Below are 19719 nucleotides of genomic sequence, written 5' to 3' on the forward strand. Positions count from 1 at the left end.
TTGGCTCGAGGAGTCAGCTGCAGTTCCACCCTGATTCCCAGCATTAACCAGAGGCTTTCTGAGCCTTTAATAAATAAAGTGATGGCTTAACGTTTGCTGGGGCTGGAGGCTAAAATGGGACACTGCGTCAGGCCAGCATCTGATGTGTCTTGGGGCTCTTCTCTCCAGTGACCTGATGGGATCGTGACCCTCTCTGTACGTGATCAGCTTTTCCCAGCTCTAATCCCAGCCAACTCCTTCTGTAATTTATAGGGACCTTTGAAAATGTATATTCTCATAGCTTGCCAGTAAAAAGTGGTTTTTCGCAGTCCTCTGAAAAAAACCAGCTGCAACTTTCAGCTTTAAAGAAATGAAAAAAAAAAAAAAAAGGTGAGGGCTCTACAGGGCAGGAATTGGCTCCTAATTCAAGGAGGCACTTCCAGACATGCTTAGGTAGTGTCTCTAGTTAATAAAGATGTTTAAGATTTTTTCAAGCCCAGCATGTTCTATTGTGACTGAATTGAATGCATTAATGAAGGGAATGAGGGCCCCAGTTAGAGAGGTTACACCAGCCATGCCACTGGGTCTTTGGTTCTGTGGTGATGCCAGCTCAGGCTTCAGTGTGGATTTGAAAATGTCCTGACCTGCCAGGGAAAAGCTGTGCTTTGCAGAGATAAACACACTCATAATTAATATATTAATGTATTAACTATCTTTGGAGGTCTCAGTGGAGACATGCCAGGCTGGAGTTTTAGGTTTGTTTTTTTTCATCCCCTTGAAATGGTTACCTCCAGCCCAAATCTGGTTGGCTTCCCCAGGGTGGGGAGAGGGAATGGTGGGGCTGTGGGACATGATCCCCCTCCCTTAGACCCCCAAGAAAGTGGATCAAAGCAGCATCACAGATGTGTGGGAGCGCACTCAGGACATCTCTCCTACAAGAGCCATATCCAACATACTCCTGCCTCTAAGAATGGCTCAGAAGGGACAAGGACCCTCCTGGGGTTTGGGGCTTTCCACTGGTCCTGCAGCCCCTGGTTCACGGGTTTTGTGGCCCTTGCTTAATGACTAATTAAGGTTTAAACACCTAGGGTCAGCCAGGGCTCCTCCTGGCTCATGGCAACTCTTGCTGTGGAGAAGAGGCTGCTGGGGTGGGCTCCTGATAAGTTTTAATGTTTTCCTCCCCTCTCTTTGCTACAACATGCTCATTAATTTGATGAGACAGAGGAGGGAAGAAGCAGCTGGAAAAGTGGCTTTGAATGGTGCCATAGGGACTGGAACAGAAGCGGGGTGGTTTATTATGCCAGCATTTTGCTGAGCATCTGAAGAGATACTGGATTTGTGAAGTCCTGCTGCTTTGCAAGGCTTGGACTGATCTCACCCTGATGCTCCACAACATCCCAAGTTGAAGAAATACCCTTGGTTGCCCCCTCTTCCAGCCACAGCTGGTTGACTTCTGGCTCCTCAAGTCAGCAGCAGCTCTTGAAGGAGGAATTTTGTGGAGTTTTGTGGGGCTGCAGATGCCCAGTGGGGATGTCATGGCAGTTTCATGTGCAGTAGCCCTGATTCCCCAGGTGTCCAAAGTGTTTTCCATCCAGGCAAAATCACAAGCTCACAGAAGATAAGCTGTGAAGTGTTGGCTGTCCAAGGAAAATAAGCCATCAGGAGCTGTATTTATATAAATGCCAGGCACACATTGTTCATCACTTTGTGCATCACTATGAATGTTTGATAAAGCACTACATTATTTAAAAGTGTAGCTGGGCTGTGGGACAGTTGTTGACCAAGATTAGCTTCAAGATGACTCTTTTTTTTTCTCTCTTTTTTTCTTTCTTCCCCTGATGGAAAATCTAAAAAAAATAATATGATGGTTGTTTACTTGCCTTGGGGGATCTCAGGTGTTCTTGCCTCTCCTGAGTTTCTCAGTTGGGTTGCATCTCGTGTGCATTGCAGAGGACCTGGGGGAGCTTCAGCTCTGACCGGGGCTGTCACAGAATCCTGGAAGGGTTTGGGTTGAAAGGAACCTAAAAGACCATCTGGTTCCAACCGCCTGCCATAAGCAGAGACATCTTCCACTAGACCAGGCTGCTCCAAGCTCCATCCAACCTGGCCTTGGACACTTCCATGGGATCAGCATGGAGTGAAAACCTGCCACTGGTTTCTGAAGTCAGACTGATCAGAAGAGGATGTGGGATGAAGGAGAACAATCCCACAGTGTTCCCCATTTCTACTGGAAGTACAGAGATGCTGGTTAGGAGGTGGGGCTCAGAGCTAAGGCTGCTCTGGATCCTGTCACCTGAGCGAGTGATAAGTTTCTCTTAAACCACCGCACTCAGCCCTTTTTCTCCTCGGCTTTTAGTGGCATTGTGGCTCCACCAGTCGGCACGTGGAGATTTTTCCCCATCATTCCATCCCAGACTTGTGGGTTTTATGGGGAAGGGAGCAGGGAGGGCAGCTGCAGCACCACCTCTTCCCTCTGTTTGCATGTCCTCTTCCCACCGGTTGTGTTTTACCTGGCTACGGCACCGAGACGGTTTTGTCAGCTGGCTCCTAAGGAAGATGGATTGAGGCTGGGCACCTGTGCTGATACTGGGTCTGCAGGCACCTTCCAGCCCCATTTATCATTAGGCACTGACCTCCCTGAAGGACCAGTGGGAGAGGAAACTTATTAACAAGGTGCTTCAAATCAATCCTTTCTGACGGCCCCGCTGAGTTACGGCGTTTGCTGCGACTCTCCCACTGGGTCCTGTGAGTGTGGCAGTGCTCAGCCTCACTTCTTTACCTGTGTGGCTTGGAATAGGTTTGGTTTTGATGTCCTGGGCTTTCCCAGATCTCCTCCTGAGCCAACAAACCAGCTCTCAGCTCATTTTCTCCTGCCCACTGTCTCCACCCATGTGCTGCCCAGTGCGGGAGGTTGTTGGTCCTTTTGGTGCTGCTTTTGGAGCTGAAGCTCCTGGCCACATTGAGAGATTTTGATAGTTTGTCCTTCTCCCATGTGTTGGCATCTCTCCCTCATTCATGCTGGCACGTGGCACAGCATTGTCAGTACTGTCAAAAATGTCACCTTGTCCGCTGAGCAGAGCAAATGTATTTTCTAACTAAAAAGTTAATTCTGCACCATGCTGCTGAGCACAGAGTTGGAGAGTGGTGGAGACTGGCCAGGGACCACTGTGCCACATTTCCCACCTGTATTGGCCAGCTGTGGCTGTTCCTGGAGCCCTGTCCTGCCCATGTCTATCCTTTGGGGTGCTGGCACTTGCTCACACTCACTTGACAAAGTGCTGCTGCCTCCAGGTTCGTCCCCCAGCAGTGGCTCCTCTGACAGATGGGGATGGGATTTTTTCCTGCCCTCAGCTGGCTCCATGGGGAATGTCTCCTCTGGCTCTGCAGAGCTGCAGGAGCTGTGTGGTGCAGGGAGGGAGCTGGAGGTCAGTGCTGTGCTCTCAAGCCAGTGTCTCTCCTCCATGCAACATTAGCTCTGACTGCTCTGTGTGCCCATTAGCACCAAATCGGGAAGCTTTCTCCAGAGGGTTCTTATTTAACTTTTCAATTATTTGATAACTTGAGGAGCATTAGCTGATACTGAGGGTCTGCCCATCTTCCCTCATCCTCTCTGCTGTCTGCCTAAGCAAAAAAAGTTATGATGTCTCATAAAAACCCCTAAGTTAAAGGTTTTATTAGAGCTGAGAAAATGGGAAATGGAATCTCTGTTGGGCTGGACCTCCTCAGTGCTGGGCTGGGGGGAGATGGAGCAGCATCCCACCACCAAAGGTTTTTCCTTGCAGGACAAATGCGATAAAGAAATAAATGCCCTGTACATGTTAGGGGAGGGGTGTGCTAGAAAGTCTTTGCCCTGATGAAGAGCTGAGGGTTCCCTGGCCAGAAACAGCTCCTGGGAAGGAGCAGCTGGAGCAGCCCCAGGAGTGCAGGGACCCATCAGTTTTCAGGAGGTGCTCTCCAGGCAGAGGTGTGAGCAGAGGCGGGACTGTTGGACCGCAGCTCTTCAGCGTTTGATCTTTCCTAATATGTTTATAATTACATTGCATTATCTTAATTACCAACAGGAGAAGTGGGGGGAGCGAGGGTGGAGGGAAAGGAGGGAGCTGGAGAGGCAGGGAATGTGCAGGGTGATGAGTAACTCACAGCCTCCATCCACGGGGCCACGGCTGCGGTTGGAGTTGGAAATGATGCTATTAATACAATGCTTATTCATTTCCCATCATAAAAAACATGGAAGCGCGTTCCGAGTGAAATTAACATTCCGTGACATTTCCCGGTAAACGGCGAGTTTGCACACATGAGTGGAGGCAATTAGCTGGGAAGTGACTGAGCGCCGTGACTGGAGAGAGGATGAGGATGAGGAAGGGTCAGGGCAGCCGGTGCCGGGTGGGTGCTGCCCTGGGCTCCAGCTCTGCCCATCCCTTCCCAGTGGGATGGGGGTCCTGCCAGCTCCTGCCCACCCAGCTGCAGAGAGCACGGGAGCTGCAGATGTTCTCTCCTGCTTTCTGCAGATGGGGGAAATGTCAAAGCTTGGCAATAAAGGTGAAAAGCAAAGAGTGGGTGCATGTCCAGAAGGGTTTTGGGGTGCCCTGGGGTCCCTGTCCCCACTGCAGGATGCTGTTCTCCATCCCACTGCACACCAGCCTTTCCCGGCATCCCTTTTCCTGTCACGCTCCTAAAGCTTTATTATAACCCAATGGAGACTTTTCCCCAGATTTGTTAAACTACTGAAAACTTCTGATCCTATCAGGACTTTTTTTTTTTTCCCCTGCCTCGTACCAGATAAGGGCTGTGCTGGCTCTGAGCCCGGAGCTGAGGGTGGTGGAGAACAGGGTAGGGAAGCAGTCATCTCATGAATATATGAAGGAGGAAAGTACATTTGTTCAGTTTCCTTCAAAGGAGACATCTTGAATAAAACTTTATCTATACTTCTGCTTCCCTCCCCCTCCAATTTGCAATTGAAATCAGACTTTTGCGTATAAAGATCTATTTTTATAGCCACAGATTTATTAATGTATATAATAATATATTAATGTATTAATAGCTGTGTATTAATAGATATATATTAATAGCTGTGCTAAAAAAGATGTATACAGCCTCTATTTTAAAACTCAACAAAAAGGGCCAGGAGAGAGAAGAAAGAAAAAGTCAACATGGAATACAAGGCTATTTTCAAAATGCTCCTGGGTTCCTCTCTCCCTCTGTTGCTGTGTGAGAGCCCCACTTCATAAAAGAGCTATTTGGAGATCCTCCTTCATCCTTGCTTTTGATGTTTTTTGTATATATCCATATATAGAGAGAGATATATACATTTAAATAAAAGTATATATATGGAGATATATTTATGTATATGTATTTAAATAAAACAGATTTATATGTCCTGAGTTGGCTGTGGAATGCAACCAGCAGCTTCCCTGTGTTTCATGGACACAGTGGCTGCATGTGGCACTTGACACGGGCTGCTGGAGATCAGGGGACCAAAGGGGACAGGCTCTCCTGGCTGGAGAAGCACATGGAGAGGTGAAGTTCCCAGTGCTCCTCCTGCCTTTGCCATATTCCCATACTCTGAGGCAGGATGTGACTCCCCAGATGTGTTTTCCTCTGAGTGCGTGCGAAGCTGTTGTACAAATCTCTCCCACTGTCATCACATCGGCATCAGTGTAATTACCTAATTTTATGCTACTAAAGCTCTGTGCTTTGTGGAGCTCAGTACCTTCAGGGTGGCACTGTTGAAAATCAGTCCACATCCCAGTCTCAGAACAAACACCGTTAGTTATTTCATGCTTCGGAAAGCAACAAACACCCATTATTTAGAGCTGGTGAGAAATCAGGGCTTCCACCATGTGGAAAACTTCCAGTATTGTGAAATTTATGCTTGTTCCAAAATAGGATCAGAAAGTCAATTTCTTGGAATACTTTGTGGAACAGAAATTTCTAAAATATTGATCGAGAAACATCAAAATGAGCTTGCTGAATATCAGGGAGTTGATTTGGAGGAAACAATTATAACGTTATTAAACTGGCACTTTCCTGGTGTTCCCGTGGTGTGTTAGGGACGTGGTGATTTATTAGACCCTTAGAGCCCATGTCAGTGGTTCTCAGGAGAGTCCCCTGCCCTGTGCCTAGAAAAAGCAGATTATATGATAAATACTGGAAGTGGTCCGTGAAAGGGCAGGAGAGTCTTTGAGAAGAGCCAGTGTCTGAGGGGAGGGGGCTGCATCCTCCACATTACCATGCAGGGCAGGAGGTAGAGACCCCACTGTGCTTGGCTTCTAATTGTGCCCAAACTTTTTCCATTTAATCCTTGATTGAGTTTGTCTTGTTGCAAAATGCTCGGTCGAGCAGCTCTTGAGATGCTCTGGAGTTATTCCTCTCACTGAAACTCTGGGAGCGTTGTGGCCACTGTTAATATTGAGGGATCAATAACTTGCCTTCTGACAGCCAGAAATCAAAGAGAGAAATGGGAAAACCAGATGCTTAAAAACCTGTATTTTATAGAAATGTGTTTGAGCCCATAGCTAGTGTGGGAAGCTCTGATAGAAGCTGCTGTGGGAGTGCAGGTGTTGTGTGAGGAGAGCAGGGGTGGTTGTGGCTCCAGGAAAAGAACCTTTAAGCCAGACACCAAAGAGGCTCAGGGAAGCTGGCACCTTTGAAGACCACAAACCTCACTGTTTTGTTTTAAACCCAAGCTGTAGGACTGTCCAGCTCTCCCACCACCCAATGGCACCATGAGATTTGTGCCTGGTTTGGGGACAAGCTGTTCCACTGTGGTCCTCAAGGCCACATCTGAAGACTAAAACACCTCAGCAAATCAGAGAGCTTTTTTTCTGAGATCTAAGGTGTGTTTCCATCACTGCCTGGCTTTGCTGGCTGGGAACAGGTTACAGTCAGAGGGGTTTTGTAGTGCCTTGGGAATGTCTTGGAATAGTGGAGTCAACACCCAAGTGTGACTGGTGGGGGCTCACAAATAGTTCATATCTCAAATAGAGTTCGTGAGTGGTTGTACTGATCCAAGCCTGGGACTCTGAGATGTGGAATCCCCCCAGGGATGGTGAGTTCCTGCTTGGGGCATGTCCCCAGAACAGCCCCCCATACCCATCCAGTGTGCCTGGGAGGGTGCAGCTCTGCTGGCTGTACTGGAATAATGCTGCTGCTTCCCATCTCCATTGCAACACATTTTTACCCAAACATTGCTCATATTGTTCAGCTGATGACTACTTTTTTTGTTGTTGTTGTCATTGTAATTTTTAAGCCAAACAACATATTTTCCCACTGCAATTTGTGCCAGCAGAAAGGAAGGAGGAGAGAATGGCTTTGGGTAGGAATTGTTTTGTGGGAGACGTGCAAACAAATAGGGGAGCCATAAGGAGAGCAAATCTCTTTTCAAATAGAATATGGGGGTGGACAGGAGGGAGGTGTTCGTCAGGGATGTGTGCTGTGCTTTGCAAAGGTAGGGTGACCTTCAGCTGTGTCCTTAAAGTGCTGCCAGAGAGGGAAGCTGATTTTGTGGGGGCTGGAGAGCCTCGTGATTCCCCTGCTCCTGGGGAGAGATGGAGATCACAGCCTCGTGCCAAACCTCGGGGTGGATCCCACCACCTCTGCCAGGCTGGGTGGAGAATCTCTCCGCACAGTGACGGAGATGTGAGCTCAGCAGCCCGGGTGGATTTATCCTGGGAGCTGGGGAGGGGAGAGAAGGCGTTTGGCAAGCTGTGCTGGAGGGGAGGACAGTCCTGTCTCCTCTGGAATGTGTCGTGTTCGGCCAGTGCTGGGAGGAGCTGGTGCCTGGGCACGGCTGACGTGGCTGTGTCGTGCTGGGGAGCAGCATGTGGGAGCTGTGGAGGTGCCAGGAGCTGCTGGCTGAGCCCGAGTTTGGCACAGAAAATCTAGGGGGGGTTGCAGGGTTGTGTAGAATAGAGCAGTTCAGTTGGAAGTGATCTGCAAGAATCAGCTAATCCAACTGCCTGACCAATTCAGAGCTGGCCTGTAGTTAAAGCAAATTATTAAGGCCACTGTCTACCCCACAGCAGTGCTTCTTCCCGTTCTTTTCTGACCAGCTGGAACCTCCAAGGGCTGCTGTGGGGAGGCCCAGAGGGCAGTTTGGTTTGCAGTCTCTCTCGTGGATGTGATTAATAGCCCCAGCAAGTGCTGTCTCATTCCATTATGGTGCAGCGGTCTCTTCTTTCTCCCTTTTGGCACTGCTGGCAGTGCATGAAGGGCTCTTCCTTCATCCTTCACCCCTCATGCTCACACAGTTGAAGCTCTGCTGTCTTTCATTTGTCACTGTGGGTTTTTTCCTATGCTGCCCCCCGAGCCAAACTCTTCCTGCTGATATCATGTCAACAAGGGTCTTTTCTCATTTCTCCTTCATTCCTTTTTTTTTTCCTTTCCCTTCCATCTTTTTTTCTTTTTTCCTTTTCTTCCCCTGCTTTACTTTTCTCTCCTCCCTCCTGCTTCCCTTTCCCATTTCCTTTCCCCAAACCCCCGAGCTCAGGGGCTCAGAGAAGCCAACGATGTGCTGGCACACCTGTGCAGAGCACTGAGCTACACCAGCCCTTTGCTCCCAATTCCTGCAGTATTTGTAGCAACATCCCAAATGAAGGACCCTCCTGCCTCCCCACTCCCCCCCTCTTGGTGTTTGCTGCACTGACAGGTGTGGGAGCAGCTGCCCCAGGATGGCTGTGCCAGCGTGGTGGCCAGATGGGTACAGTCACCACGGTCCCGTCATGGGCCATGAGACTGCTGTGACCTCACTGAAGGCATGGTCCCCTCCTCCTGGCCTCCTTTTGGTAAATAAGCCTCAGCTGTGCAAGCCACTCCAGAGCTCCCTGCCCCACCTCCACAAGTGCTGTATCACACAGCCCCAAGGTTTGGATAACTCTCCATCAGTTCAGGGGAGGCCCTGCCACACATTCTGCTGGGCCAGGGGGCTGCAGGGTCAGGCTTCCCCCTGTGAACACGGCAGCAGGAGGCTGAGCCACCCCAGTGCTGCCACAGCATCCTTCCCTGCCACCTCAGGGAGATGAGTGCTGTGGGGATGGGACTGGATGCTCTTTGGAGACCTTTTCTCTGCTCTGGATATATTTTTTCCTCATGTGATGCTGCCTGCTGGGGCATCTGATACTGCAGGATTCAGCTGTGCCTGCCCTAAGCATTGGGGGCTTTGGGGAGCTCTGTCTTTCATCTGTGGTTCCTGGGGGAGCCTGGTACTGGAAAATTCAAAGACATTACACAGCTGGTCCCTTAGCTCCCTCTCTTTCTGAAGCTTTCCTGAAATGGTTCCCACTGCTGGCACTTAACTCAGGCAGGGGGTTTGATACTTGTTCCTCTGTTGCCTGGTATAGCTGGTGGATGTTCTCCCTCTTGTCTCCCAGCATGGCAGGACTGGACATTGTTTACTAACTGGCCATTGTTTTATTGGTTTCATGTGAATTGTTTTTACTTAATGACCAATCATGGTCCAGCTGTGTCGGTACTCTGGAAGGAGTCACAAGTTTTCCATTATTATCTTTTAACCTGTCTGTATCCTTTCTGTATTCTTTAGTACAGTTTAGTATAGCATAACATAACATAACATAACATAATACAATACAATACAATATAATACAATAAAATACAATAAAACATAGCATAATATAGTATAATAAAATATACTATAATAAAATATAATATACTATAACAAGATATAATATACTATGATATAATATAACATAACATGACATGACATGACATGACATGACATAATTATAATATAATATAATATAATATAATATAATATAATATAATATAATATAATATAATATAATATAATATAATATAATATAATATAAATTAACCTTCTAAGAACATGGACTCAGATTCATCATTTCCTTCCTGCTATGGAGGACCCTGAAAATACCACAGGACTCAGATCCAGCTTACCCAAGGAAAGGTTTCATGGGCAGATGGGGACACGGTGGCCCAGCTGTTTTGTAACCACAGCCCCTTTGCTGGTGTTGCAGCTCCCGAGGTGACGCAGGAGACGGTGGAGTCGCTGATGCAGAAGTTCAAGGAGAGCTTCCGCACCAACACGCCCATCGAGATCGGGCAGCTGCAGCCCGCGCTGCGCAGCACCTCCGTGGGCAGACGGAAACGCCGCAGCCGGCCCCGAGGTACGTGGCCACGGTGCCCTGGGACTTTATCTTTTGTGTTTTACAAATCCTGTACTGCGCTAGTGTGTAACTCTAAACTCCCGCTGCAGGAGACCCCCAGTGTAAGACTGAGTCTACATGGGCTGTTTGGGTCCACTGTTGGCCCACACAGTCTTACACAGAAGAAAGCAAAAGATAGAGAAGCACTCTTTCCTATGTGGGGACGGACGTCCTCTGTTTATTGACTTGCTTGGGACACCTCTGGTGACTTCCCAGATGGAAAAGAGGGCATGGTCTGATGGCGGGAGACTTTTATGCCTGGGCGAAATGGGGGGGTGGAGGAGGACCATGGGCAATGGGATACCAGGGGTGAGGGAAGGGACTGACCAGGGAATGAACCACCAGGGGTGTATTGGGGACAGGAGTGGGTGAGGGAGAAGCCATGTGATAGGACAGGGGGAAGAACAAACCATGTGATATAACATACAAATCGCGTGAACAGTGCAAATCTCCAAAACACTCAGTGCAAACAACTAAATAACTATTAGTGCAACACAACACCCCAGGCAGGGGGTGTCAGGGTGCTCGCCTTCTCCAGAGCGTCTTTACTCCTAACAGTTCCCTCAGCCCACCAGACACCCGAGCCTGGATGTTGTATTCAATGCCTCAAAAGTAAGCACGAGGACTCTTCATGTGGAAAATGCCACAGGGTTTATTTAGGGATGAAACAAGGGTCCAGGACAGGGCAGGAGGACACCACAGTTGAGGGGATGCAAGGACAGAGCCAAGAACAAGGGAGGGTCCAGAGTATATAACTGGGGAAGGGTAGGCGTGGTCAGGACATGAACACACCAGTGGGGATAGGGATGGGAGGAGGGGTCAGAGTGGGGTGATACAGCTTTGGCCAGTGAGGGAGCAGGGAGGGTGTGGTGGTCTGGGGAAGCACAGTGGGAAATCTGGGAATATAGAACATTCTGGAACGGGGGAGTGAACTTTAAATGACAAATAGAATTCCATTTACAGTGAGGGGCAGGGAACCCTGGGAGAATGCTCCAACTTCTCGCTGTAACTTAAACTGGGAAGTTCTTCCAAGGCATCCCAGCCCCACCACTACTGACACCATCTGACACACTCCACATGAAATGTTGGCAATTCTCTTCATGTTTTGGTCAGACAAAGCAATCCTTCTAGGCCTGAGAACCAACAACACCATACTGCCTCACACCACAAAAAGTATAAACAAAAGTGAATTTGGGGTATACTGGGGGCAAATGACTTCATTACCTGAAGCTGTAATTGGAGGATTAACCCCTCATGTGCAAATAGACTAAACTTATATCTGTCTGAAAAACTTGTGACCATTGTCCAGCTTGGGTGCAGCCTCTGGGAGGCTTCGACTGCCCAAGGTGTCCCTGTTGAAGGCCTTTAAGAAATACCTATCACCTAAGGGGTATCGGGGACAGCCAAAGGTGATACAGAGACTTCATCATCAGAAGGCATGAAAAAAACCCACTTTATTATTAGAAATCTACAGTTCTTATAGAAACAATGGTGGACCTAAGACTTAATTGGCCTTTAGGAATCTTCTCTCACACTCCTGGTGAACTATGGATAGCACACTCTGGAGAATCATATCTATAAACAATGGTTATAGAAAGAGAGATAATAATTGTTTGAATTCTTCTAAGTTTCCCACAGCTTCTAAAATCCTGGGAGAACTATGTCTCTCTTTGTTCAGAGGATATGCAATTACTACAAATACCTACTTTTATTCTCTTAATCTTGTCCAGCCTCTGTTCTAGGCAGCCACTCCAAGGCATCAGCCATGGCCAGAGGAGCTTGGCTGGGGAGGAAGATGGGAGCCTCCTCACCCTCACTGCTGAGCGTGGGGACACCAGAGCTCCTCTGTGGTGGGGTGAGAGCAGGACAAACCCCACAGAGATCCTCTGGGTGGGCTGGTGGAGGTGCCTGTGAGTTGTGTCACGTCGTGTCCCCTCCAAGGGATCCTGCTGCAAGCTCAGAGTCCCTGTCTGCTGCCCCAGCTAAAACACAATGAAACTGTTTCTTGTCAGGTTTTAGTTTCATGAAGGGGTGAAATTCATTTTGGCTGTCACTCCCATTATTGGGGCATCTCTTCTTTCTGCTTTCCCAGTGCTTGGGGGCTTTAGTGGGAGCACAGCATTCATGGGTCTAAAGGCTGTACCACACAAAAGGCTGTGCCAAGGGTTTGGGTCCAGGTCTCCATCTCTGGAGGAGAAGGAGATATCAGATCCCTTCAGGGGTGATGGAGATGAAGGTCCCTTGGCCATGATCTGTCCAGTGCACTGAGGATCTTTGTCTCAGCTCTGGGACCTGGGAAGGAAATACTTTTCTTTCTGTTTATTCTTATTCTTATTCTTAAAAAAACAAAAAAACCCAACAACAACAAAAAAAAACCCCTTTGTTTTTCATTTATTTATGAGTCTGAAATGTGATCTTTTATTCCTGATATGTTTTCCTGCAATACAGGCCTGGAGAGGGCTTTTTTTTTTATTATAGCTCTGCCCATAAATTATTTACTTAGTGTGAAGAAAATGTTCTGACTCTTTAACTGGTTTAAATTATTTGGTTTGTTTTCCAGTAGTTATTCAAATACACGTCTCTGGATTTTAGTGTGGGTGCAGGTGCTCTAGGGTCCACAGAGATTGTCAGGGAAAGTTTCCCTGATTCCCTGCTCCAGCCTCTTTTTTTTTTTTTTTTTTTTGTGTGTTTTTATTTCATTTTTGAACTGGAGGTGAGAGGCTTTTTGGTCACTAATGGAACAAGTCAGTTAATCCTTGCAGCTGAGTTTAGGAGGATACACAGTGCCCAGCTGCAGGCAGAGCCTCTGGCTGAATGGGAGCAGAGCATGGCCCTGAGCCAGCCTGGCTTGTCCCCACTCTCTGGAGACATCCCCACCCCATTTCCCACCTCCCCAGGGCTCCTCTGCCTATTAGTGACCATGGGAAAGTCAGAGGTTATAAGGACAAGAGCACCCTTGGTCTCTCTCCCCACTCTCAGTCCCCACTGGTTTCCTCAGTATGAGAAAATGAGATTGCTTTGTACCCAGAGTCTGTGAGGGATGAGGAGCCTGAGGCAGAATGTGCCCCACGGGCTTCAGGAGGGGACTCTGACTTCCAGAGTCCCCAGCCACAGGGATGCCTCACTAGCACATCCTAAAAAAAGAGATTTTAAGCTCTCAGTCCTCAGAAATCCCCAAAAAGCCAGGTAGTCCCAGTGTCTCCAGTGGAGATCTCGCTCTGCACAGCCCCATCCCATCCATCCTTTTTTCCTCTTAAATTTAAATGTCTTTTTCCTTGTAGATGTGGTGGCTGGGCACTATTGCTGAGCTGATCCATGCCTTTCTCTGCCCATTCCCTGGCTTCCTCTGTGCTGGAGGTTTTGTTTTTACAGCCTGTGGTTACCTGTGCCTCCGGCAGGCAAGTGGCTGGAGTGCAAACAGCCCCTCAGGGCAAAGGATGATACCACAGCTCGGGATGTTTACATTTCCCATCCAGTTGCAAGCATAAACCCTTTGCCTCATTAATCCATTGCAATCCATGAGAGTTGTTTTTTTCCTCCCCCTAAATGAAATTGTCCATTTGGGATCCATTCATTTCCTCCTAACGGCCTCGTGACAGTTCCACTGATGGAGTTTGCATCCAACTTTCTTTCTGAGTAGTGACAAGTCAGCCTGATGGATGCATGTGTGCAATTATTTTCTTGTGGTTTGATTTAATTAATGTTTAACCTCATCAAAGCCCTACAGCTGGAGCACTCTCCCTGCAGGAACTGCACACAGCAGAAGGATTTCCTCCTCTATGGAAAGGCCCTGAAAGGGTTTCCGAGTGTTATTCCTTCAGAAGGATGGGATAAACCATCCAAACCTGATCCTCAGCCCAAGGGAAACAAAGCTGGGATAAACTTTGCCTTGCTTTACTTCCCTGCTCTGAGTGTGCATAAGCTGCTGCCCATTGCTCCTCATTAAATCTGATTTAGCCCTGAGTGTTTCCAGCAGCTCTGGGAAAGGTGCTGTTTCCTCAAGTAGATTGACTTAAAAAAAAAACAAAAACAAAACACCAAACCACACCACCCTCTCTATTTACAATGCCATATAATTTTATTTTGTCTAATGACTCTTTCATACATCCTTTCTCCCTAAACACTTCTGTGGAGTGAAGCCCATTCAGAGCTTATAAATAATTGAAGGAAAGAGAGGATGGAGAGAGCTGAGGGTGGGAGGGGAGGGCTGGAAGGAAGAGGTCTCAGCTGGAGGCTGGCAGACCTGGAGGGAGGGAGGGATGCTGCATTCCAGAGCGTTTATTGATCCTGAAATGCAGCCCCGGAGCATCCCAGCCTGGCTGCCCCAGAGCCGGGGAGCGATGCCCTGGGGAGAGGCAGCAGGGCAGGGGCTGAGGCTGTGGCTTGGACCGTGCTGTGTGCCCAGCCCCGGGCTGGGAGGTGCCCTTGGGGGTGGCTGCTGTGCTCACAGAGGGGGTCTGGTGCCCTCTCCTGGGGCAGGGCTTTAAAAACACTCTGGATTTGGGAAGAAATAACCCATAATGGTCCTTCTCCTGAGACACCACGTGCTGCTCATCGGGATGTGCTGCCTACTGGGGATGCAGCTCTTGTGCTTTGGAGATCTTGGCTGTGCCCTGAGTTAGCCAAAGCTCCCTGAGGGAGGAGAGCTGAGGCTCAGCTGGGCTCATCCATGCTCCCTGCTTTTGTCAGGACGCCTCTGCTTTCACCTTGCCCTGACTGACTGTCCTGTGGTGCCCATGGGACATCACATTTTGCTGGTGAGGCTTTTCTGGAGTTCACCTGGGAGCTTTCACCTCACCTGAGTCATCATGTCCAGCTCTTTGAGTTGGTCCTTGGTGGAATAAAACCCTTCAAGCTGTGCAAGGGCTGCTGTCTGGGATCAGCACCATCCCAGATTTTCACAGTGGAAGCCCATGGCTCTGTCACCTGGCTGCTGCACCTCCTGCACTGCTGGGGTGTTTTGGGTGGAGACAGAAGGAAAAGGGAAGATTGGGGAGGAGGAAGAGCTTTCCTCAGCTGTATGTGAAGCCAGTGTGTGTGAACATACCCTGCCACAGGGTGCTTTGTTTTAAAGACCTTTTTTTTTTTTTATACTTTCATGGTTTTGGGGTTGACTGAGTAAGATTCAAAAGAAAATGTTTGTGAATTTATTTTTTTTTTCTCCTTAAATCTGCATCTAATTTACCTTTCTCTGACCACATTTGATTTTTTTTTTTAATGTCAGTTTTCTGGTGCTCTTTCCAGGGTTAAATTAATTGAACTGAAAATTTCCACTTAGCTAATTGCATTGCCCTGCCAGCTCTTCTTAGTGCTGTGCTGGGGAGAGCATTCCTCACCCAGATTTTCCTGGGAAGCCTGGGGACACCAGGCCTTGTTGAGCCCCCAGATGGCAACGTTGCATGGGGTGATTGAGCATGGAATGGGGTGAACCCAACGTGGTCGATGAGGGAAGTTGTGGGTCTTGAATTCTGTGCTGTGTACAGGGATTTGCCCTTTTTCTGGAGGAAAATGAAGCAGAGAATCCTTTTCCCATTGATAGTGGCTGCAGGGTAGAGGGATGACAAAGATGTCACCCAAGGTGGCACTGCTGGGGACAAAACTAAGCTTCCACTTCTATTATAACGTCCAACTTTGCAGGATTAAGTAGCTGAGGTCAGTTTGGCTTCAGATAAGAGTTATCCAAACAGCTACTGTTACTTATTTCTTTATTTTAACTCAGTTTTGATTCCTTTTACATCTACAGCTCTTTCCCTGAGATGTTCTACGACCTCCTGGCTTCAGGGAAAGGATTAAAAATGTCATGTTTGTTCTTTATGTCCTCTTTAAAGACAAAAATCTCACTTTTAAAAATATCCACGTGGCTTCAGCTAACAAAAAGTCGTTGGGTATGACTCTGGTTCCTGAATTTTATTTCCTTATCCCACTCTGCATTAACAGAACCATCTTTAATTACACAATAACGAGGTGTTTGCCTTGGCTCCCCGCCTTGCTCCCCACTAAATTAATGCTGCACTCAGAACAAGCACCCTGCCCTGGCTCCTGCCTGAGCTGAGATCTATTTGAAGGGATTAACGAGCTTGTAAATCTGCAAACAGGATTAGAAACAAGAGCATCTTCCTTGAGCTCCCCTGCCCCACTGCCTGCTGAATGAGCTGGCCAGGAGATGGGTTGGGTGAGGAAGGGGAGCTTTGTTTTTTTCTCCAGTCTCAAAAGCAGGAGTAAACTGAGTGTAAAGAGGGAGTGTCTCCCTGTGAGAGCTGCTGGAGAGAGTTGCCAGTGCATTACTGATACCCAGCCCTTCAAAACTGCCATTTCCCTGTTCTCTGTCTGTAAAGCATCTTATTCCAGTTTGTAACTGATTGCAGTGATTAAGGTCTTTTAGTTTTCTGTTACTGGGTGTTTTTCTCCCTGTTTTGGAAGGAAAGGGAATACTGACCAGGCAGGACTGCTTGGCTTTACCTGGATGCTGTCATTGTTTATCAGTAATTGCTCATAGGCACTCTCTGCCATGAGCATCCTTGGCCCCATCGTGATTATTCTTAGCCTCATGCCCTGGTGAGCAGCCTGTGACCAAGGCTGGTAATGGACCTGGAAAAGGAGGCATTGCCCCAGTTGTAAATGTCTCACTGGGCTAATTTGGTCAGATTTTGGGGCCAGTTAAACATGAAATCAGGTTCATGGCAGGATTACTTGAGGATTAGTATCCCTACATCCTCTAGATTGGGTTCTGAGATCCTCAAAACCACTGCCAAGATGTGGTCCAGCCTCCTTGATGGCACCAAGGTGTAAAAGCACATCCCTGGCAGCCATATGTGTGCCCCAGCCTGGCATTGCCAGGCTGACCTCTGGCACTGCATGTTGGGTCAGAGGAGACATTTCCTCTGCGGGCTGCGGCCCCGCGCCGGGTCTCACAACTGCTGTATTTATACATCCTGCTCAGTGCTGGGTAATCAGAAAATGCAATATCGCTGTCACCAGCTCTCTGAAGACATCCAGCCTGAGTAATTTAACATGTCAGCTCCATCCATCACGGGGACGCAGCCGGCACACAAACGCGCAGTGGCCGGAGGGGGCTGGGCCGGTGGCTGGCAGAGCAGCTGCTGCCTGTGCCAGCTGCCTGCTCACCTCACAGGGCTGTGGGAACAACGCCAGTTGCTTGCGTTTAAAATTTTAAAAGTTTAATAGTAATAAAATGGTTATAAAAATAGTAATGCAATTAGAGTAATAATAATTTTGGACCATTTGAATTAGGTCAATATGAGACAATAGGAACAAAGAGTTACAGATGGTCCGGGTACCTTTTTCTGGGCAGCACGAGCCTGAAAGAGCCCAAAAAAGGACACACGTTAACAGAGGATTAACCCTTAAAAACAACAGCCTGTTGCATATTAATATACTTCATACATGATGCATAAATTCCATTCAAACACAGGATTCTGTCTGGTCATCATCAACTCCTTCCTCTGAATCCTAACAGTGCCTTCAAGGTGGGAAGAAGTTCGTTTCTTCTGATAAGCGGACAATAAATTATTTTTCTCTGAAAGATTCAGGGGTCCTGTGGCTGCTATCTCACTGCAAGTTCTTTCTTTACAAAAAAAAAAAAATCCTCCATGGCATAGTTTCTATTTTAACATTTTTTATAACCTAAAACTGTATTTAACACATTACTTAAGAGAATTAACACAGCATTACTTTCTAACACAACACATACCATAGTCATTTTAATATTTGCGAAAAGCCAATCATACCATACTCATTTTTCATAGGTGTGACAGCACACAGAGCACCACTGGGCTCCCTCTGTCCACCCCAGCCATCTGCCTGTGCAAAAGGGGCCAGCTCTGGTGCATGGGAAGGTGACAGAGGGATGTGCCGTGTCCTACCTGCACAGGCAGCGTCCAGGTCCCTCTCCCAAACAGGGGCAAGGACTGTGCTGTGTCACAGATATCTTTTATGGAAAATCCTTTCCTTAGGGTTTTTCCTCCTGAGAAGCTGAGAGGCCTCAGGAACAAAATGTAAACAATGATTATCTGCTGCTGTGGAATGCAACAGGTGCATCTGTGATTGGTCTCATGTTGGTTGTTTCTAATTAATGGCCAATCACAGTCAGCTGGCTCGGACTCTGTCTGAGCCACAAACCTTTGTTATTCATTCTTTCTTTTTCTATTCTTAGCTAGCCTTCTGGTGAAATCCTTTCTTCTATTCTTTTTAGTATAGTTTTAATATAATATATATCATAAAATAATAAATCAATCCTTCTGAAACATGGAGTCAGATCCTCGTCTCTTCCCTCATCCTCGGACCCCTGTGAACATGGTCACAGTGCTGAGCTCTCAGCAGTGGGGGGACTCTCCCATAGCTGGTGTCTGTCCCCTGGCCCCTGCAGCAGCCCCTGCTCAGTGAGAATGTGATTTGCAGCAGGGCCGCAGCCCTGGCTGGTTGCCCAAGGGCCTGCGTTAGAAGCCCAGGTTAATTAAGATTTTCCTCACTCATGCAAATAATGCTTATTGGTCTTAGCACTCTGCTGTGTCTCTCAAACCCCTTGGTGTGGGTGTATCATGGCACTGGCTGTTTTTTGTGATGTTTGTGGCTGAAGAGGGGCTGATGATGGGTCACGGTTTGGAATCTTTAAACCCCCCCAGCCCCCTGCCCGAGCCCTAAATGCTGCTGTGTGCAAGCACTGACCCTCCCTGCTGCTTCCAGGAGGAAAGGAGCCAGCAGAGCCCCTTCCTGTCCTGCTGCTGGGACTGCCCTGAGGGCACTGCTCGGCCAGGACATGGCATGGCCAGGGCAGGAGCCACGTGCTGAGCTCCTGGCGTCCCTCTGGCTCCTGCCAGCCACCTCTCATCGCCGTGATTGAGGATTTCAGAGGGCAGAAGGCACCGCTCATTTTCTGTTCTCCTGCCAAGAAATGGGGAAATTGCGCTGCTGCCTAGAATAAAAGATTTTTTAAAAACAGTAAAATATTTTAATGGCAGTTTAAAGGGCCACTGTCAACCCCCAGAGGCCTCTTTTCTTTAAGCTCTGCAAAGATTGAAGGACTTCTGCCAATTAGAGTCTGTGGTGCTTTTTTAAGTGTCCATTGCTTCTTGGTGGGTCTGGGGATGGAGCCAGCTGGGCTCCTGCTGCATCCCACACCATATCTGGAGAGGAGGAGGCCGGGTGAACCATGGGCCAGCCCTGCTCCTGTCAGTCCTGACTGCTGCTGTCACAGCAAGCTGGGGGAGCAAATGGGCCAAATTGGGTGCTGAGAAGCAGGAAAAACCCTCAGGGGGCTCCTGGGTGCCCCCCCCCACCACCAAGGGCTGTATTCCCCCTGTACCATTTGTCCTTGCTGAGTTTGCTGAATTTCACTGCATTTCACCATGCAGGTGTCCTTGGGGAGAGCAGCTGTCACACTTGGGGGTTTTCTTTGTAAGTCCCTTGAAGTATATTTGTGTTTTTATTTCTGAGGGTAGAATGTGTCTTCTTACATTCACATCACTAAAGGCACTGTGGGGTCTTGATTTTTGATGACATCATGGATGGTAAAAGTTCCTGATCACTACTGGTGACC

General features: G+C 48.1%; 1 protein-coding gene across 1 annotated transcript in view; it reads left to right on the plus strand.

Moving 5' to 3' along the window:
* The window catches only part of ASTN2 (astrotactin 2), a 353207-nt gene that overhangs the window by 91940 nt on the left and 241548 nt on the right, over positions 1–19719 (plus strand). Inside the window, exon 4 of the mRNA XM_030961750.1 lies at positions 9975–10124. Coding sequence (XP_030817610.1) covers positions 9975–10124 — 150 coding nt within the window. The remainder of the gene's footprint in view (positions 1–9974; positions 10125–19719) is intronic.

This window comes from Camarhynchus parvulus, chromosome 17 (assembly GCF_901933205.1).
Source record: "Camarhynchus parvulus chromosome 17, STF_HiC, whole genome shotgun sequence".
NCBI classification, from domain to species: domain Eukaryota; kingdom Metazoa; phylum Chordata; class Aves; order Passeriformes; family Thraupidae; genus Camarhynchus; species Camarhynchus parvulus.